At 42.2% G+C, this 19,908-nt stretch overlaps 1 protein-coding gene across 4 annotated transcripts in view; it reads left to right on the forward strand.

Annotated features, from left to right (window-relative positions):
- tle3a (TLE family member 3, transcriptional corepressor a) overlaps positions 1 to 19,908 on the forward strand; it is a 43,221-nt gene that overhangs the window by 1,134 nt on the left and 22,179 nt on the right. For 2 of the 4 annotated variants that reach the window (XM_057836570.1, XM_057836571.1), the window contains exons 3-9: positions 724 to 824; positions 998 to 1,061; positions 2,471 to 2,515; positions 10,433 to 10,495; positions 12,630 to 12,734; positions 18,918 to 19,122; positions 19,507 to 19,514. In XM_057836570.1, coding sequence (XP_057692553.1) covers positions 724 to 824; positions 998 to 1,061; positions 2,471 to 2,515; positions 10,433 to 10,495; positions 12,630 to 12,734; positions 18,918 to 19,122; positions 19,507 to 19,514 — 591 coding nt within the window. The remainder of the gene's footprint in view (positions 1 to 723; positions 825 to 997; positions 1,062 to 2,470; positions 2,516 to 10,432; positions 10,496 to 12,629; positions 12,735 to 18,917; positions 19,123 to 19,506; positions 19,515 to 19,908) is intronic. The other 2 variants (XM_057836573.1, XM_057836572.1) reach the window with 2 other exon arrangements.

Consider the following 19,908-nt stretch of genomic DNA (forward strand, 5'->3'; position numbering starts at 1 on the left):
GATATACTGCAGGCTATGTGCCAAATGGACGCTTTGCTAACTATTTGGATTATTCAATGGCATATTTACAGGTTTTTAACAAAAAAATCAATCAGGATGCTTCCGCCAGAGTCCTTACAAATACAAGGAAAGCAGGCCATAGTACGCTGATACTGAAATCATTACACTGGCTTCCTGTGAGTCATAGGATAGACTATAAAATATACAAAACACTTAATGTAATCGGACCAAAATACACGGTTGATTTTCTTGACCCCTTCCAGTTTGTTGTGTGTTCCAAGAACTAAAACCAAGTGGGGTGAGGTATTCAGTTATTATGCTCCCCACCTCTGGTACAAATTAACCTGAATATGAGGTGTGCTCAGTTAGCTTCTTTAAATCAGCCTAAAAGCGCTGTTACTCTTCTGTCCTTTTATCTGTGTTTTTAATTTTATTTCTTAATTTTGTCTTGCTTGTTTCAATGTGATGTAAAGTAGCGTTGACTTGTGCTAAACAAATTTTGCCTTGCCTTTCCTCATGTGCTGGTTTGTAATTCACCTTAGTGAAACTAATGAGTTGAATGGTTGAGCCAGTTCACGGGGTGTTAACTCTTCCACTGCCACTAACGCTGCCAGGCTGACCTAGTCCCAATAGGCTGGGCACCTAGCACAGTCAATGGCAGCATCAGGCTCATGCACAAAGCAACGCCAAAATCTCAAGACGTTTGTCGTCGTTGTATTTCAGGCTCCTCATCAGCCAGGCCAGCCAGGCTTCAAATTCACCGTGGCGGAGTCTTGTGACCGAATTAAAGATGAATTCCAGTTTCTTCAAGCCCAATATCACAGGTACTGATGACTAAAGATGTCATCGCGCATTCTCGCACTTACAAAACATTGCCAGGTGAAGGCTAGTTTTTGGTTGCACACAATGGAAATGCCCCGTAATCCTCTGCCAAGTGACTAAGTGAGTGATGCAAATGACAGAATGCCTGAAATTGACACCTTCCTTCCTATTTTAGTCTTAAGGTGGAGTACGACAAGCTGGCCAATGAGAAGACTGAGATGCAGCGTCACTATGTCATGGTAAGATAATGTTGCTACTGGAAGTAATCATAGTCCCGAATTGCACTGCTTGTTGAACAGCTCGTTGGGGCGGATTGGGAGGGACTCTATTGTGATGACCTGCGTGGTTGTTAGGGCAACTTGAGTGTTACGTTCGGGTTTGTGAAATCCTCCAGGAGGATTGTAACTGGTCCTTGGGAAGGGGGGGTCCTCCTGACTGACAGACAGGCGGCGGTCAGCTGAGGCTCCATTAAAGCGCACCCCTGATCTCCAAGGGTTGACGGCGGCGGCGCCCCCGTGTGTGCTGATCTGATTATTCTCCTAGGAGACTTGACGCCCGCACATGAAATGAGGTGCAGCGTGTGGGAAAATGCGCCCAAACAAAATGAAGGCACGCATGGCGTTGTGCCTTTGGCACAAGATTCCAGTGTGGGTTTAGAAAACATAAGTCTCCCTGTGATGCAGAAATACAGTTGCCCTGTGACGCAATAAGAGACCGTGGTGTTAAACACACCGAGAAGGACTTTCAGGGACAACATGCAAGTTGAAGCTGAACATTCTTTTTTAGTGAGGAAAACAACACGTCAGGCCGACAGGGAGGAGGTTAGGTAAACACATGAGGATGTTTGGGGTGTCAGCTTACACAGCAGGGGCTCTGATCTCTAAAAGAATGGCCCTCTTGTTTGAAACTCTTTTTTTTCTTCAACGCTAATGGACTGAATAATGCATTTGCCTCATCAAAATAGACACTGACTGGCAGCCATCTCTGCCCCAGCTGCCACCTGTGGCCTGCCGGGATTCACACAGACACACTGACCTGGCTAGAAATAACACAAGTGTTGAGCAAACACTTAGGGCAGAGTAAATAGACATTCTGGACATGTGAGGATGAAAACATTGAACGCTTTGATGCGCTGTGCCATCACTGGGAAAACAAAAGTCAATTTATTGGGTATTTGTCACACTTGGGTGTCTTTTTTGCTCCTCATCTTGGTCCATCATGAATCTAATTGCTCTACAGCTGAAAAACTTGAAACATCATTGCGCTCAATTCAAATACTGATCTTGTGTATCCTCAAACGCAATATTTACTGACTTTGTCACCTTATTTGGAATGTTTAACCTGTATGAACGACTAGTCAAAAACAATCAACAATTCTGGAAAAAGCAAACCACACACATAGTTATTCCTTTGATGGCCTTTGTCGTTATGTAATCAGCGATCTTAGATAGGATATGTACGTAGATGTCACTTGTGACTATGCATGACAGTGATGCAAACATTTGAAAAAGGCCAGGGAAAATGTAGTCTGACCAAAAGAATTTTTTACTTAAATTTCGTTGTTTTTCTTTTGTTTTGACTTCATACATCTGACTTTCTATCTCATGTGTGTACTAAATGAATGACAAAATGTTTTGTGTCCTTTCAGTACTATGAAATGTCTTACGGACTCAACATTGAGATGCACAAACAGGTAGGTCCCGTCTTGTTGATTGTTGTAATAGTCAGAGATTTTCCTTGATTAGGTATGATGAAGCACATACTGGAAGGGTTTCTCCTTGGGAGCCTCTGTCAGCTTTGAGTTTTGATACACTCCTATAGTTCTCAAACCTAGCCAAAAAATGTCCCCTTTTCAAATATTGTGAGCAATTTAAGACAATTCTCTGGAAGATGAAAATTGTTGATTTATCTGAGCCTGTTGATTTAAGTAGACTTTGGCTGGCTCGACCTTTGACTTCCTGATTAAAGAGAGCGTATCAGGGTCAGGGATGGTCAGTAATTACTGAAAGGGGGGGAAAAGTCCTTTTGTCAGCGGTTGTGCTACTATCGTTATCCAAAGATAGTGTCTGGTATTGCCTCACAGATTAGCAGAAAAGATTCCTTGAAGTCTTTCCGTCAAGCAGTGCAATACAGTCATGTTTGCATACAACAATTGTCAAAGGATTCAGTAAGAATTTAATCAATCTCCACTCTTTTGTTCAGATACAGAGGTGGTTAAATCATTCACTGCCATTGACGTCCAATCCATTTTGACTGGGAAGTAGGGAGGTTCCATCCAGTGTTGTGAATAACGGCGTTAGAATATAACTGCGTTACTAACGGCATTATTTTCTTCAGTAGTGAGTGATCTAATTAATTACTTTTTTCATCTTGGCAATGCCGTTACCGTTACTGAGGCAGGAAAGACATGCGTTAATATGTTGGTTGACTGACGCAAGAAAAGTCTGAGAAAGACAGACTCACGGAGATGGGAGAGCAGAGCAGGAGTGGGGAGGAGGCAAGGGAGGGTGATGGCGTTGCAAACGTGATGCTACTATGCTAGGTGGCTCCAATAATACCTGACTGTAGCCGATAGCCTACAAACTACGCTCACATGATGCTTCGGTAGATATCACATATATACAGAACTAGATGCAAATGACAGACACGGCTGCATTAGCAACATGTACTATAAAGGACGAGATGCGTTAGTAAACAACCGCCATCTTAAAGCAGTAGACTTCACAGAAAGGCTCTGTTGTAGAGAACCTTCCTAGCGCACCTAAGTAACTTTTTATCTAAAATGCTCCTAAATTGGCAAATCTTGACTTAAATCCATCTTTAAATGATGAAATAGTTTTAAAATTTACACATGTCAAAAGTAGACAGAAGGGAACTAATGCAATAACAGGAGCAATTTTAACCACTTTAACGGTTGATTCACAACATGAAATGACTTCCACACATAGCAAAGGTTACTATCTAGTTATCGCATTATCCGCAATACCCCTGTGTCTAGTTAAGTTTAGGGTAAAGAATTGGGCTGGGGCCAATTGTCCCAAAAAACCCTTTAAACTTCACATTGTGTGACCTGTTTTTTTTTTTTTTTTTTTTTTTTTTAGGAAAAAAACATGAAAATTATCACCAGTTACTTTGCCAAGTAACTAATTACTCTTACATTCAGGTAACTGAGTTACTAACGCAATTACTTTTTGGGAGAAGTAATTTGTAACTGTAATTAATTACTTTTTTAAAGTAAGATTAACAACACTGGTTCCATCGCATATTTTTGCATCCGAGTCACCTGATTTTGAGAATCTGCCGATTCCGAGTCACGATCTGATAAGGGGAAAAAAATCTTTGTTAAGAAAAAAAAGTTTTAAACATGTTACTGTCTCACCGTGCAACCTACATAATGTAAATTATTTTAAACAAGAATAACGTAGATAAATGCTTGTCTTTATTAAATGCTTCATTGAGTGAGTCCACTCAAATCCGCTCACTGCCTCTCACTTACATAATGAGTTGCCCCAGCACACTACCGCTAGCGTTTAACAAGCTAATCGATGATTGACAGATGTGCCTTTGATGGTAGAGCCTGCTCTCAGACGGACACGCCTTATGTCAAATAGAAAACAATATCCTCTGTGCAGTTGAGTTATTTCGATGTGTAAAGACACTCATTCTCAGCAGCATCGACTTAACCATGAATGTCGAGCCCTAGCTGTAGTGATGATGTGTCAAATTTTACCATACCTTGTTAAAAAAAAAAAAAAAAACGTCTTAAACATTTTACTGTCCCACCGTGCCACCTTTATTTGTGAATTATTTTTAAACAAGAATAATGTAGAAACATGCTTGTCTTTATCAAATGCTTCATTGAGTGAGTCCACGCAAATCCGTTCACGCTGCTGAGAACAGCCTCTCACTTACACAATGAGTTACCACAGCACACTACTGCTAGTGTTTAAAAAGCTAAATGATGATTGACAGTTCTGCGCCTTTGAAGGTAGCGCTACCAAGCTTCTCCGGCAAGAGATAAGCTTCACACCTGTCAATCATTGTTAACTTCATCAAGTAAACTCCAGTGCACTGCTGACCAAGAAAAGCAACAGGAGGGAGAGTGAGAGACTGTAGGAGCATGAATCAGAAAAACATAAATATATTTCTTAAATTAAAAACCCAATCCTCTGAAAAATGGCGCGATCGAACCGTTTTCCGATCATGTGATCGGATCTGTACATCAATACTGGGAAGGAATGCCTCTCTTAGTCAAAATGAATTGGATGTCTATCGTTGTCAATGGTAGCTAATAGACTAAAGTTGGCGCTAGACTTATGTTACACTATATATTTATAGAGCTGACGCAGCTATCATCCCCTGGAGGAATGGAAGACCAACCTGCGTTATGGTGACTGAACTGCATTAAATACAAGGCTTAAATCCTTCGATTCCCTGCTGTGGTTGCCCCTTCCCCCGCCATTGCCCGCTCGCCTAATGACAGCGCCGGAGGCGCATGGTGATCCATCAGAGTCTGGGCTGTGTGTCACACTGCCACATGTCTGTCAGAGCCGGGGCCACTCTGATAGCTTCTGTCAGGCACTTATCGCTAACCAGAGGGCCGGCGAGGGGGATGGGCACGTGGAGACAAGTGGGAGAATAGTGACTAGTCGGGGGAGGGGCAACAACCCCCAGCTTTGTGTAAACAGGTTAATCGACTGATCCATTTTAGCGTCTGACTTTTTTTTATTTTTTTATCAGGAACCTCAAAAGCGCTGCTGGAAGTGCTTGAATAATTCATCAGTGGGGCCCTAACCTGCTGTACGGGCATGTTTGTGAACAAACATTGCGGCCCCTCTTCCATGCAGCTCACCCAGCTTCTGCCTAGCTGCGGTGGGAGGGAGGGTGGGGTGGGGTTGATGGCAAGCGGTTAACAGGCGAGGCCGAGATGGATTATTGGATGCACACAAACATATTACTTTCCTGCAAGCAGAATTTACTTCACAGTTGAGGAAATCCATTCCTCTAACTGTGCCTTAGTTCCTCACGGCGCACCTTAATTCACGTTTCGCCATCCGTGCACCAGCCCCAATGGACTGGGGCGCCGCTGCTATTTGATCCCCCTCCACAACTTATATGACAGCACCGTATGCGCAAAGTCTGCTGGTAATCACAGTCATCTGTTGCTTATTACCGTAGTCCGATTGGGCCGTTACCGCCAGTCGTTGCTCATGTATTTGGACCGCTGCTGTTACATTTGTTTGCAGTGTAGAAATCGCAGTATCGGTCAGCCAGAGGATTCATGTAGTCTTAGAAAAAAGGCATGTAGACATAAGCACAAATACGTTGGTGTCCTCTTAACTTATTTGCTGTCAATGAAGTTTAATTGTGAGTGGCTGGCTAGTTCAAATGGATTGAACGACTATTGCTGTCAATGGCAGCCATTGAGCTAAAAAACAAAACTGTAAGTACTGAACATGTATATTCAGTGTTCCATCTGAGTAAGAAAAAATGGAATGAAAATGATGGACATTGCAGGTGTTTTGCCACTAATTGTGCAACTGCATGTCATTATTTGTGTACTTACAGGTTTTAACCTACACGTGAATGAGTGCTATTTAAAAGGAGTATTCAGTAGTGTAGTGTTATAACTCTGAAGACCGGTTGTGTTCTCAAGAACACATTTTGAGGGTCTTGTTTTGGTCTTGACTCCCTTGTCCTGTCTCGGTCATGTACTGGCCGATGAGGCAGAATCAGGATTTTCTGTCCAGACCCGCAGTTCATCAAAATGATTTTAAAGGAAAACCTTAGGTGAAAATGGCAAACTCACTGAAATTTTATGTTGGTAACATTCCACTTCCCCTGTAAATGACTGCATCCTTAACGATGTACAATACTGTATAATCTATGTGCGGTTTCATGGTCTGGGCTCGGTCTCTGCTGGCCTTGACGTTGAATCGTCAAGTTCTGGTTTCAGGCAAGTCTTGGTTCCAGATACTGCCGTCTTGAACACAATATTAATACTGTACTTGGGGAAAAAACATGGGTAGTTTTCCACCTGTTTTATGGTTTGGCCTGTACTCAACAGTTTCCGGAGCCCAAAAGAAACATGCTCCCGTTTTACTACATACTGTGTGTGTGTTGTAAGCATAGGCAATATGGTAGATTTTTAAATCTAACGGGTCAAGTGTTGTTTTCCCAACAGCTGATATGACCAGTGGTTTACCCCTCGTTATTAAATCCTAGTCCTAGTTCCTGGATTCTATTTTCCCTCGTCTGATGGCTTTGGGCAAACACCTCACTGCATGCCACTGACAAGGCAGCCCAAGAGTGCTCTTAAAGTGGTGCTACACAAGTCCGAGTAGCTGTAATTGTGTAGCAGCAGCGTAAAGCTGGCCTCTCAAGGGCAGAGCTGTCATCTACTGAAAGTGACAGTAAGCACCCGTTTTTATCTGCCGGTAGAGCAACAACAGGAAAAACTCCTCTAAGCTCTGCAGTGGATCTTTTTTTCCCAAGCAGTTGAGTCGAGTTGACACCTTGCCTGTATATTTGCATGTTTGTATGTGGTTGTGTGTTTGAGAGTGTGTGTGCTGCCAGTTGCTTGCGGCCCAGTGGATGAGCCACCTCCTGACCTCTCCCAGCCAGCTGTCACGGTGACACTAAGCTACAGAGGAAAGGACCGTGCGCTCAAGGCTTTCTCGCAAATCCTGTCAAATGTTCGGCCGCTATTGACATGGCTTATCTCCACAAACATGGATTACACGGGCTAGGTTGCTTTTCAGCCATTTCTGAAGGCCCTTCTTGAGCTCTGTCCAGAGCACGCTCTCGAGTGCCTTAATGCTCTTGCTAATAAAAGCCTTTATCTTACAGTCTTCATTGCTTGGTGATCAGTTTTATTGTTTTATAGGGGTCAAAGTCTCACGTTTGAGCAGAAAATAATCTACAGTGTTGTCTTAAGGGCTATTGCATTCTGTGTAACTGATACCACTGTAAAATTCAATGTGTCACGCCACAGTGTGGTTTGGAGTGGTTAACATTTTTCTGGCACGCGTTTGTCACAGTGGTTATGGCGATTTCAAATACGTAAATTGTGGGACATCATTAGAGGTGGGAATCTTTGGGCACCTAATGATTCGATTATGATGCAGAGGCTACGATTCCATTACAAATCGATTATTGATGCACACCCCCCCCCCCAGCTGTTAGCTGCTTTTAATGTTTCGTACATTAGTTACAAAAAATTGTACAAAAATACTCTCAGGCTTAAATAAACGACTATTTCAGTATCAAGTTAACAGTTCAAAATAGTAAATAAAATACTCAAGACCCCATTCTGTATCAGCAGCTTTAAACTACATTCAATTAATTTAATGTTGTGAATCAACTGTTGAAGTTGTTAAAATTGCTCCCGTTATTCCATAATTTCCCTTCTGTTTACTTTCGACATGTGAACGTTTTAAAACTTTTTTAAAGATAGATTCAAAAAAGGATTTTGCCGATTTAAGCGTATTTTAGATAAAAAGTTAATTAGGTTCGGTTGGACGGTTTGCTACAACAGCCTTCCAGAGAAGACTATTACTTAAAGATGGGGGCTGTTTACTAACGCCGGCAAGTCTGTCATTTTCCATCTAGTTTTCTATGCATGTGTTGCTAACGCCACCGAGTCTGTCATTTCGCATCTAGTTCTTTATATATGTGATATCTACCGTGGCATCAAATGGACATAGTTTTTAGCGGCTGTCGGCAGCAGTCAGGTGTTATTGTTTTTTTTGTTTGTTTGTTTGTTTGTTTGTTTGTTTGTTTTTTATCTAGCGCCATTAGTTGAGCCAGAGCAGTGAGTTGAGCATCGTCATTACCCGGGTAATGACAAGCATGATGTTTACTCTCGGTCCATTCCTCATTGCGCCCAGAAGACCACGCGGACTGTGTTTTAGTTCCGCTTTACTTGACATATATCAATTATCGGAATTTGGATGTTTGTGAATCGTTCTCGAATCTTCCATAGCCGAATCACAAATAAACTAAGAATCGGAAATTTCGCACACATCTAGACATCATACTTGGCAATAATTCATACAGATAAGACTACAGTGTTTGGCATATGCAGATCAACAGTAACTATTTACTCAGTATTTTCTTGTGTATAACCAGTTATTGTTTTTAATGGCTGTCAATTTGGTGATTTTTGCTGTCCTCAGTCGGCCTGCTTCCTATCCCCTTTGATTAGCAGTGCTTATAGTGTAGCATGATACTTTACAATGCTCCAAATGTTGACATCATTTGTGAACTAGAAACACAAATAGGATTCAAGAAAGACAGATATCCTCCAAAACACATTGTATAACAAGATAAGGCATGGTGAAAAAACCCCAAAAGCTCCATGTTTCCATCTGGCTCTCCATGCTAAGTGGCTATCCATGTTGCAGCTTGGGTCAGCAGGTCTCATTCTGTTGCACATTACTCTCCAATCTCTCTGGCGCTGCTCAGAGGTAATACGTCAGGCTGCCAAAACAGCCTGGCATTTCTACCATGTGTCATAAATAAGCCGACGGTGTGCGAAGTACACTTTGTGTGTGTTTTTGCGTGTGCACTGCTCCAAATGAAAAATCTGAGCAAATCCCTGTGATGTGTTTGTGTTCCGCAGTGGCCCTGGGATGAACTGCAGCTCATAAATTCCATAGATGATGTAGCTTTGGCACTGTTATTTTTTTGCTCCCAGTGCAGAGCTTGAACCTGAACACTCTCATCTTCCATCCCTGGAAGAAAAAAGCAGGCAGAGCAAGCCAGCTGTGTAGTGTTTTTACAAGGGGGGAGTCGATCACACACCCTCTGTACATCGCCTCCTCCCGTCGCCTTTTTTTTTCTCTTTTTAACCCGGCATTCATTTGCAGCATTCATGTGATCGACAGGCCGAAAATTCAATTTAATGACCTGCCTCCAAGCACGTAATATGATTTTAAAGCCTGTTACGGTCAAGGAGAGGTTCCATTTGCATAATGATCCCAGCAAGATAGGGCTGCAGCCGTTGCCATGGCACTTGGCAGACAGGCAGAAGAATGGAGGCTGGCCTCCGTGGATGGATGGGGGGCTCGGAAGGTGCTGGCAATTGGTTTGCAGTGACAAATGGTCCAAGAAAATGGCGGCCTTTCCTCTAATGGTATTGATAGGTTTGCTGCATGTTCCCCTCGAGGTCACTACGCCATGTAATTTTTACACCATGCATGCAAATGTCACATGTAAGTAAAGCACCACATTTGCCTGGTGGGCCCCCACTTCTCGGGGTGCGGTTGTGCGGTTTAACACGGAGGTTAAGTGCAGGACAGTGCACTCTCCGACGAGGGGAAGGAGGGCAAAGCGAGAGAGGATCCTCTCGATCCGGCAGCACTCTACCGCCTCATATCCGTTTAGCATGGAGTGCACTCTCAGCACAGCTGTGCTCCATCCCCCTGGGCTCGCCTAATGTTTTAAATCTTTCAAATGTCAATATCACGCTGTTTAGAGGATGTTGAGTCAAGCAGTTCTGATTGCCGCAGTAATTGACTTAATCGGTGTAAACATTAAAGGCGGGGTTATGTGAAGCCACTGTCTGTTTCATATTTTAACGTCTCATTTTGCCTCTGTTGTCTTCTAGACGGAGATTGCCAAACGGCTGAACGCTATTTTAGCGCAAATTATGCCTTTCCTGTCACAAGAGGTAAGCTTTGAATGTAGGGCTCAAACGCCATCACTTTACACTTTCAAGATGAAATCAGTTTATGCCTAAATTGTGCCACTTCACAATAAACACACAGTGGGGCCACTGAAGTCAACCACCGGAATGCTGGTCGACCTTTAATTTGTTTAGATTTCAAAGCACCTTCTAGTAATGGAAATAAAAATGGTCCATTCTAAAACTTCATATAACTTTTATCGTCACAAAGACTTTATTTTTAACAGGTGCTGTTGTCCAGTATAATAACATAATTAACGGTCATGCATGTAGAAAAAGGGGTTTCCAAACTTTTTGCAAAGGGGGCCAGATTTGGTGTGGTAAAAATGTGGGGGGCCGACCTTGGCTGACGTCGTTTACATAGAACAATATATTTAAGCACATTTTAGCAAACCATTCTGTGTGTCACATTTGCTTTGATATTTTTTTAAATGAATAATTTCAACAATCTCGCAACTAGCCTTTGTGCCGTTCTCTTTCGACTCTCAGGCTCTTGCGAAATACTGCTGCTGTAAAATTAAACTAACTTCAAGTTGCTTCAATTTCTCGCTGCGTATCTTCCCTGAAATCTTGTCATACATGTCAGCGTGTCTTGTTTGGTAATATCGCCTCACATTGAAGTCTTTAAAAACAGCGACTGTCTCTGCAAATGAGGCAGACACAGTTGTTGTGTATTTTAGTGAAGAAATAGTCCAATTTCCACCTATCCTTGAAGCGTCAGCCGTCGCAGTAAACTTTTTTATGTTGATTGTCGCCATTTTAGAAAATTGGAAGTGAAGGGTCACACGGGGTAATGTTGCTTAGAGTGCTGCTGCCATTTAGTGGGTAAATGAGGAGCAGCATTTAGTGTGTAAGCTACTTCAAATACTGGTAGCAGTACTGCTGATCAATTTATTAAGTCTGTGTGCGGGCCAGACGTTATTGATTTTATGACAGAGGCTGGGGACCGGATGAAATTTGACCACGGGCCGCATTCGGCCCCCGGGCCGGACTTTGGCCAAGACTGATGTTGAAGAATTGGTTAACATCTTGGCTTTCAACGGAAAAACAATATATCGTAAAATGAAACCCATCGCTTATATTAATTCGTCTTTGCGTGCCGTTGACAGGGGTAGACGTTTAAATCATTTGAACTGGGAGAACTAGCCATGAATGCTTATGTTTAGATGCCAAGGACGGACAGCGCTAAATGTCCAATTCACTATGACTGGGAGGGTTGTTGGTGACTCGACGTGTACCGCAGTCAATGGCAGCCAATGAGTTCTTAAAATGTCTAAGATTTAGTAAAAAAAATGCAAGGATCAAGTATCACAGCACACTGATATTCTCTTTCAACACCTAATGACTCACTCTTTGTTGAGTGTGCTAACAGGAGGACTGCTTTGCTTACTCAGAAAGAAAAGTAACATAAAAATAACACAAACGCCCATAAAGACATTAAAAACATCTGTTGTAGTTTCACTTGCGGAGGCGGCACATAGCATCCAGCCTCTTAATTACACACTACACACTCAATTTGTGTAGCAGACCCCTTGCCAAACACACATTTCAGTCTCCCTCTTACACACATCATGAACCGTGTGTTCCTCTCTGAACAAACGATTTGTTTTGTTGAAGCTTGTCTATGTCGTTTTGAAACCAGAAATCAAAAAGTCTTCAAATACACCTCACAAACTCAAAAGCAAATCAAATCTTGTGATATATGGAGGAACTCTGTTGGTATTCCATAATTTTGCGCGGCATATTTTAAATAAAAATGTTGTCAACCTCCAAAAACAGAAAGTTTAAAACTTCACAAACGCTGTGCTTCAGTCATTCTATGCCAACTGGGAGGGATGGCAGTAATATTCACTTGACCTTAGTTTATAAATTATGAATGATAAACAAATGTTTAAAAAGAAACAGTTCCTAAAGATTAAATGCAAACATAATACACTGTATAAAGTTAAATACACCTGAACTGTATTTTAGTGGATTAAAAAAAGTAAAAGGCAATTTGAATCATTAAATTAATTGTTCAATCACGTACCACTAGAGCAAACCTGCGCACCACTGTTGGTACTCATGCCACACTTTGCATGAGTAACAACCTAATGTGTCTGTTTATGTCTCCTCACAGCACCAACAGCAGGTTGCTCAGGCAGTGGAGCGGGCAAAGCAGGTCACTATGACTGAGCTGAATGCCATCATCGGGGTACGTGGACTTCCCAATCTGCCTCTCACCGTGTGTACCCCCTTTTATTCTTTTTTTGACCTTGGTTGTGCCTGTAATGCTCAATACATATTAATGAATGTTTTTCATGTAACCGCTGTTGTGAACTGTTGATGACTAGAACATCAAGTGTGTTGATACTTTTATATTCTTATTCAGGAATAAATTCGAGATTTGTACGCTACAAGTGGAGCGCTGAACTCTTGTGTTGCTCCCGCTTAGCTCTCTGTGGCGTCTTCCCTGCCTTGTTGTGTGTTTATAAATGAGAGGCTGAGAGCTCTCGAGAATCCTCCTCTCAGCCAGTATTGCTTTAATTGGTTAAGGTTTTAACGAGGAGCCTCATCCCTCACTGCTGACCTGTATAGCCGGGGGAATTAAAAGGCTGAGGGTGAGCAGAACACAGCCGGCAAAAGCTGAGGCAGCGCCGACAGAAATTGGCCATCACGCCTCTCTGCTGCACACGAGCCCGGCGCTCGGTGTTCATCAGCGCCTTAAAAACACCATCTGTTCCTCATTGATCAGCACCCTCCCAGCCCAGGGGTGATTGGTTTCAACCTCACGCTATCAGTGATCGACTCCACTTTAAGAGTCTTTAGCAGAGGCTGGCTCCGCAGGCTGATTTGATGATTGGAGTCAAATATTGGAATTCAATTGATGCCCTCGATGGGACTTTTTGTTCCAGGACAATTTGGCCACAGAATCTTTTAGAGTAGGTATCTTGGACTATGGATTATTTCCCCTCTAATGTTGGGCAGAATCAAATGTTTCATTACACTTTTCGAATGCTGCTTGGTGTAGATACCTCAAGGCTGATCCTTAGATATGGTGGCTTCAACTGTTAATGATGTCCGTGTTAAGTTACAAGTAGTAACGTTACAGGTCTTTAAACATAAAATTAGAAGACAACATACGACAACAAATCTTCTTCAGGTGTAATTAAGCTTTCCTTCGGCGGGGCGTTATGTCTGCCATATGAATCAAATGAATTGACAACGATAAGACATTAGCCACGTTTACATGCTGACTTTTATTCATACCGATTCAAATCATTCCGAATGGAAATTTCACATCAGCTGTTTACATGTCACTTCATCTATTCCGATCCAGCGTTTACATGTGTCTGCCTTTATTCCGAAAAGACGTTTGACAACTGCCGTCTGACATGCGCAGATTAATCAAAACAAAGCGTCACGTTGCAAAACATGGAGATCGATCGTCAGATCAGCTGCTGTTTTAACTTTTTGAGTGGAAACAAAACTTCAGAATGACACGCCGTTCATTTAAAAAGTTGTGTGGGTGCGCTGTGCGTGTGCTTGGAAGCCATGTTGCAAGTGACGTTACTTACGTCACCAAGTGACGTCACCACGTCAGTACGGAGCATGTGGAGAAAGAACGCAACCAGACACCATTCCGCTTCCCTGTTTACATGATATAATTTTACTTCTAATCGGTTTGGGAAAAGGAATATTCCACCCCTGTGAATCGGAATGAAATTCCATTCGGTTTGGGCCTGTTCATTCCGAATGAGATGTTTATATGGAACACATTTATTCGGTTTGAACAAATATTCCGATTGTAATTGGAATATTTGGCTCCATGTAAACGTGGCAATTGATGACCTGAAAAAATTCTAAATCTTCTTTCTGAGCCTCTTAATAGCAGATATACACTTAATGTATGTATATTTTTAATAATATGACAAGGGGAAACAACAGAATTCATAAAAAAAGTAAATATTTTCATTTAAAAAATATTTTTATCTAGATTATAGAATCTTTCAATTTTTGAAAAAAATTTACCGTATTTTTCCGACTATAAGTCGTTTTTTTTCATAGTTTGGCAGAGGGTGCGTCTTATACTCTGGAGCGAATTATGTGTGATCATTTACGGTCGGGTCGGACTTCTCTCGGGCTAACTTTTTTAAAAATAAATATATATTTGTATAGTTATACTAAGACGATGTATGGATGTTAAATAAAGTAAGTAATTTGGATAAAACAGAGAAGGCGCTGTGCATGCCTGCGCACGTGAATGCCGTGGCCCTGCTCTCTTTTCAACCTTCCCCTCCCGCCCTGGCACCCTCCGCGAGTTGCATCAAGGTATTACCTTTTCGATATGCAGCAGTTAGGAATGAAAAACAAACTAAAGACAGGGGAATTGAAAAGCAAACACCTGCGGTAGGAGTGGGTTATGGAAAGGATTCAAATTGTTGAAGATGCTATACAGAAACCTGTGTCGACTTCGCTGAATGTAAACGAATGTGGCGCTTTGGTCTCATACGAGAAATATTTTTAACAAAGTTTTTCAGCGTTATTTTGTTGTGTAAATGCATTTATAATGATCAATAAAATATGTAGACGTTTTAAACAGTGAGAAAATTTGCGTTTTTTTCTGCTAACTCGAAGAGATTAAAATAAATGTCAAATCCACTAGCTGATTGTTAGAACAGACACACAAATATAAAAGATAAAAATATTTATTGAATATCCATCTTAGTCTTGTTTAACTGGGAGAATTTGTTACCAAACACAGGCTTTAATTTGTTATCAATATGCATACATGCACAACCACGCATCGCATCCCCTCGTCCATACAAATAAAACATAAAATTTCAGATTTTTTTTCTGGCTCGGGCCTGCAAACCAAGTTAATTGATCGGCAGGCCGGGTCGGGCTTTAATATCCGCGGGGCGGTCGGGTCGGGGTGGATTTTTTTAGGCCCGATCGAACTTCTAGCGTCATGTAATGTTAGCATACCGTACACCTATTCAGCCTGTTGTTCTCTATTGTATTTTAAATTGCCTTTCAAGATGACATGTCTGTTCTTGGTGCTGAATTCTATCAAATAAATTTTCCCCCCAAAACGCGACTTATACTCTGGTGCAACTTATATATGTTTTTTTTTTTCCCTTTTCATTGTGCATTTTTTGGCTGGTGCGACTTATAGTCCAAAAAATATGGTAGATTTTGCTTTTTAACAAATAACATACAGTATTCTGATTTCTGTAGTCATTGATCCTTCGTTGAGGACCAGAGAAACTTTATTTAAATTTTGTTTTCATGGGAAACATGACATTGATGCACATGAATTACTTTCACGGTCCACTCCAAATGATTTGGTGGGCCGGATCTGGCCTCTAGGCAGACAGCACCTGTGCTTTAAACACTTGTAGGATCCGTAGTTTGATAACTTGTGGTCCTACCACCATGTAAGTTTTTGGATGCTGAATTGTGCTGAGGATTTTGTTTGGCACCTAACCTATTTTACAAAGTAGTCAGGTCCCCACCCCATTCCTACTTTGCGCTTACGGCGCAGGAGTTCGTGATGTAGCTACTGTATGTTTTACGAACACCTTCCCATCAGTTATTCATTGAGGAGAAGCTCTGCAAGGCACGCCAAAATCCTCATGCATATTGTAAAGCAAGGTGGGGTGAAAGAGCGTGCCAGGCAGCCTACAGGAGATGGCTACATGCCTTATTGATGGGGCTGAGGGCCATTAATAGGATGCAACTAGGGCAGCCGTATGTGTTGAGATGATTGCTCCTGCTTCCAGTCGGAGTCACTAATAGGCCAAATAGAGAAGAAGCCCAGATTTACTTCTCCAGCAGTGAAAGTCTTTTGAAGTTATGTTAAAGGGAACCACAGAGATAAAGACCTGTAGTTCTTAAAAGATAAACGTCATTGTGAGTTAAAATAATTTGATATCAAGACCCCTCTAGATGTTTTAGTTTTTATACAATTTGTAAAATTAGTTTAACTGGTAGGTCGCCATTGTTTTTGATGTCACATGGTTGCGCTGCGGGGCTTCCGGAGTATGACTCTAGAGACATAAACATGTCATCTGTTCAGCCCTTTCAATTTGAATCTGAGAGGAACATTAATGAGCATGACAGCACTGTCGAAATTTTACAAAACGGGCAGCAAAAGCAAAATGAACAGGAAAGATGGGATGAGACAAGACGAGACGAGAGTCGGACAAAACCGGTGTTCTGCCAAAATGTGCTACACCGGCGAAATGTGCTACAAGAGGCGAATTTGACACCCAAAGTACTACCGTGCGCCATTAGCTTGTTTTGCTTAGATGCATACAGACAGAACATACTAAAGATGCCTTAAGAAAATACTTAAATGTAGTAATATCAAATAAGGGTGATTTAAATATGCTACGTGAGTAATGTGGTCAATCAGATTGAGGCAATGAAAAGGTAATGAAAGACTCAATAAAAACACAAATAGTAAGTACTCACCGCTTTTAACCGATGAGTGCATGTGTTGGACGTCTTGCCGCGGAGGAGGGAATTGCAGAACACCGGTAGTGTTCATCTTGTGACAGTGACAAACTACATCATTTCCCCCGAGCGTCCATTGCACGCATAAAACATGGCTCCCTCCGTTGGTCAAAACATGGACTAAATATTAGATTTTAAAAATCAATGGCAATATTTTATGTGTTTCTAATGAATATTTTTTCAGAGGTTTTATTTTTTTGTATGGCCGTATGGCCGCAATAAACAGCAGTTCAATTGATATTATATCAATAATACTGCACCGTTACATTGGTATTCACAGAATATGTGCTGTGATAGTTAGTTAAACAGCTATTGACAGCGATAGACCTCCAATTCATTCTGACTGGGAATCGCTGGCAGCGAATAATCACTGTTAACCCTCCCAGTCAAAATAGATTAGATGCCTATCTCTGTCAATGTCAGTAAAACATGATTATTTACTGCCAACCCTTCCAGGTAAAAAAAAATATATAATTGGACCGTTATCGCCGTCAATAGCAGCTAAGAAAGAGGCAAACACTTGCTCTTTATCACGGAAGATTAAATTTGAGAAAACAGAGCAGTCTCCTTTATTTATTATTGTCTTCATTTATGATCCTCTAATGAGGGCTCTTGCTGATCAACCATGCATATTAGCCATCGGTGGCTCATTAAACACAATGAGCAAGAATGGCGCTCCCCTGCCGCCGACCCTTAATTTCCCTCATGGACACAATATTATAGCACGCTTTCTGTCCTTTCTCCAGCCTCCCTCGTTCTCCGGCATATAGTTTGTAATTACATTGACTTATGCCCTGTAGAGCTAAATACAAGGTTGCAAGGTAGTCATGGCAGCCATTTTCCACTGCAGGTCTCTCTACTTCCAGAGAAGGAATGAATCAATGACCAAAAATCAACCATAGAGTTCTGCTGTTGTTTACAAATATTGGCGAAGTTGCTCACTGATTGAAGCCATTCTTGTAAAATAGTGGAGACTTCCGTCGTAACAGCATTTGAATTATTCAGCGGACTCACAGACGGGGTAATAAATTGCCGATGTTTTTATTGGTGTCTCAGCTAAGTATTATTTAACCTTGCTTTAAACTGCTTACTTCCATGCTAAGGGGCTTTTAACTCCCATCCATTTCCCTATGCCTTTCAAATATTGATGGTGGATGTGGGAGGGTTGAGTGAGTGCCAGTGTGGGACCCCCGACTCCCACAGCAGCCCTCCAGACGCACACGAACACACACTCCAAACACTTCAAGTGAGACGGCCGCAGTGCCAGCTCTTGGCACTTGGCATTCCTTCAGTCTTTTTAAGTTTGTCCGTAGAAATGATTTATGTTCTGTTAATCCAGCAACATGAATATGACTGTAGTAGAACGGTTGGTTTGGCTTGGCTTGGCTTTTTGAAAGCATTCTAAAATCAGGCAGTTGTTTAGCCCACAGGCTGACAGATTCCTCCACATCCTCATATTGCTTAAGAGGATTGCTCACTGATGGCGCAGAGGAGCATTAAGTGCTGTGGTGCTGCAGTGCACTATTTTACCTGAAGTGAAATGTTTACTCTCGATTAAGTGCAGGTCGACTCAAAGTGGCTCTTTGTCGTTGCCGTTTCTTTCACTCGGGCTGCTTATGCCGTGCAATCAAGCGTCACGATCCTCGAGTTTCTCGCATTAGTTTCACAGGAGGGGGTGAACTGACGTCATTATTACTACTGGACTCTTAAGTGTGCCCAGCTGCGGTCGGCAACTCGGCACGGTCTGGAAATAGCTCTGAACGGGGTCGCATTCTGGCCTCGACAGTAATAGAATGTGTCAATGTGTTAATATCATCAACAAATCAGCCTTATTTCTATTTAGTACGTGTTTTCTACTTGTCTTTTCCCTCTGACCCACTTGATGTATGTTGTGTTGTACTTGCAGCAGCAGCAGATTCAGGCGCAGCACCTCTCCCACGCTGCTCACGGGCCTCCCGTCCAGTTGCCCCCACATCCCTCTGGCCTGCAACCTCCTGGCATCCCTCCCGTGGCAGGTTCGGGATCAGGGCTGCTGGCGCTCGGAGCCCTTGGCAGCCAAGCCCACCTTCCGGTAAAGGATGAGAAGAACCACCATGATCTAGAACACAGAGGTGAGGACCGATTAGCAACAGATGAACGTGTACGTTAATGTTGTTGAGACAGCTGCGTAGATGTTAAACAAGGATGAAACATCCCGTGGCGGAGTGCTCCTCTATCTCTGTAGAGCAGTCGCAAGGCCCTTAGGTGATGAGCACATCCTGTCTGTTCACATTCTGTCGGGGTAATGAGCTGATACATTCCCAGCCCATGATTGTATAAGCTTTTCAACAGCTTTAGTTGGCTGATAAGTGAAGCTTGATGCCCTCAAGTTGATTCTCACACATTCTGCCAGGGGGCATCTGTTATTATACGCTAACTGCTTTCTTTCTGTCTTTGTTACGCTGGACGATGTCGTCGGCTTCATCGTGACCACCGTGATGATGTTTGCCACGCAGAGAGCACGGTGAGTGTGAAAGTACACTGAAAAAAAAAAAAAAAAAAAAAAAAAAAACAGCTTCCTCTTACACTGCATAATGTTAAACTACTAATTTATCGCTGTAATACTGTACACAACTTTAAAAGAAAAACAGTTTTCTTCAGTAATTTGTTATTTTGAGGACTCCTAACACGTTTTATAAAATAAATATTGCAAACTCAATTAAATGGGCAATCAGCCAGGCTGTTTAGCTCAGTTCTCTGTGTGCTCCGGTGCCACAGGCAACCTGGGATTAATCGTCGTTTGGAGCAAATCATTAGATATTACCTTAAACCAGTACTTCTCAAATGGTGGGGCGCGCCCCACCAGGGGGGCGCAGAGCGATGCCAGGGGGGGCGCGAGTGACCTCGGGGAACATGCT

This window comes from Corythoichthys intestinalis, chromosome 5 (assembly GCF_030265065.1).
Source record: "Corythoichthys intestinalis isolate RoL2023-P3 chromosome 5, ASM3026506v1, whole genome shotgun sequence".
Classification (NCBI taxonomy): Eukaryota; Metazoa; Chordata; class Actinopteri; order Syngnathiformes; family Syngnathidae; genus Corythoichthys; species Corythoichthys intestinalis.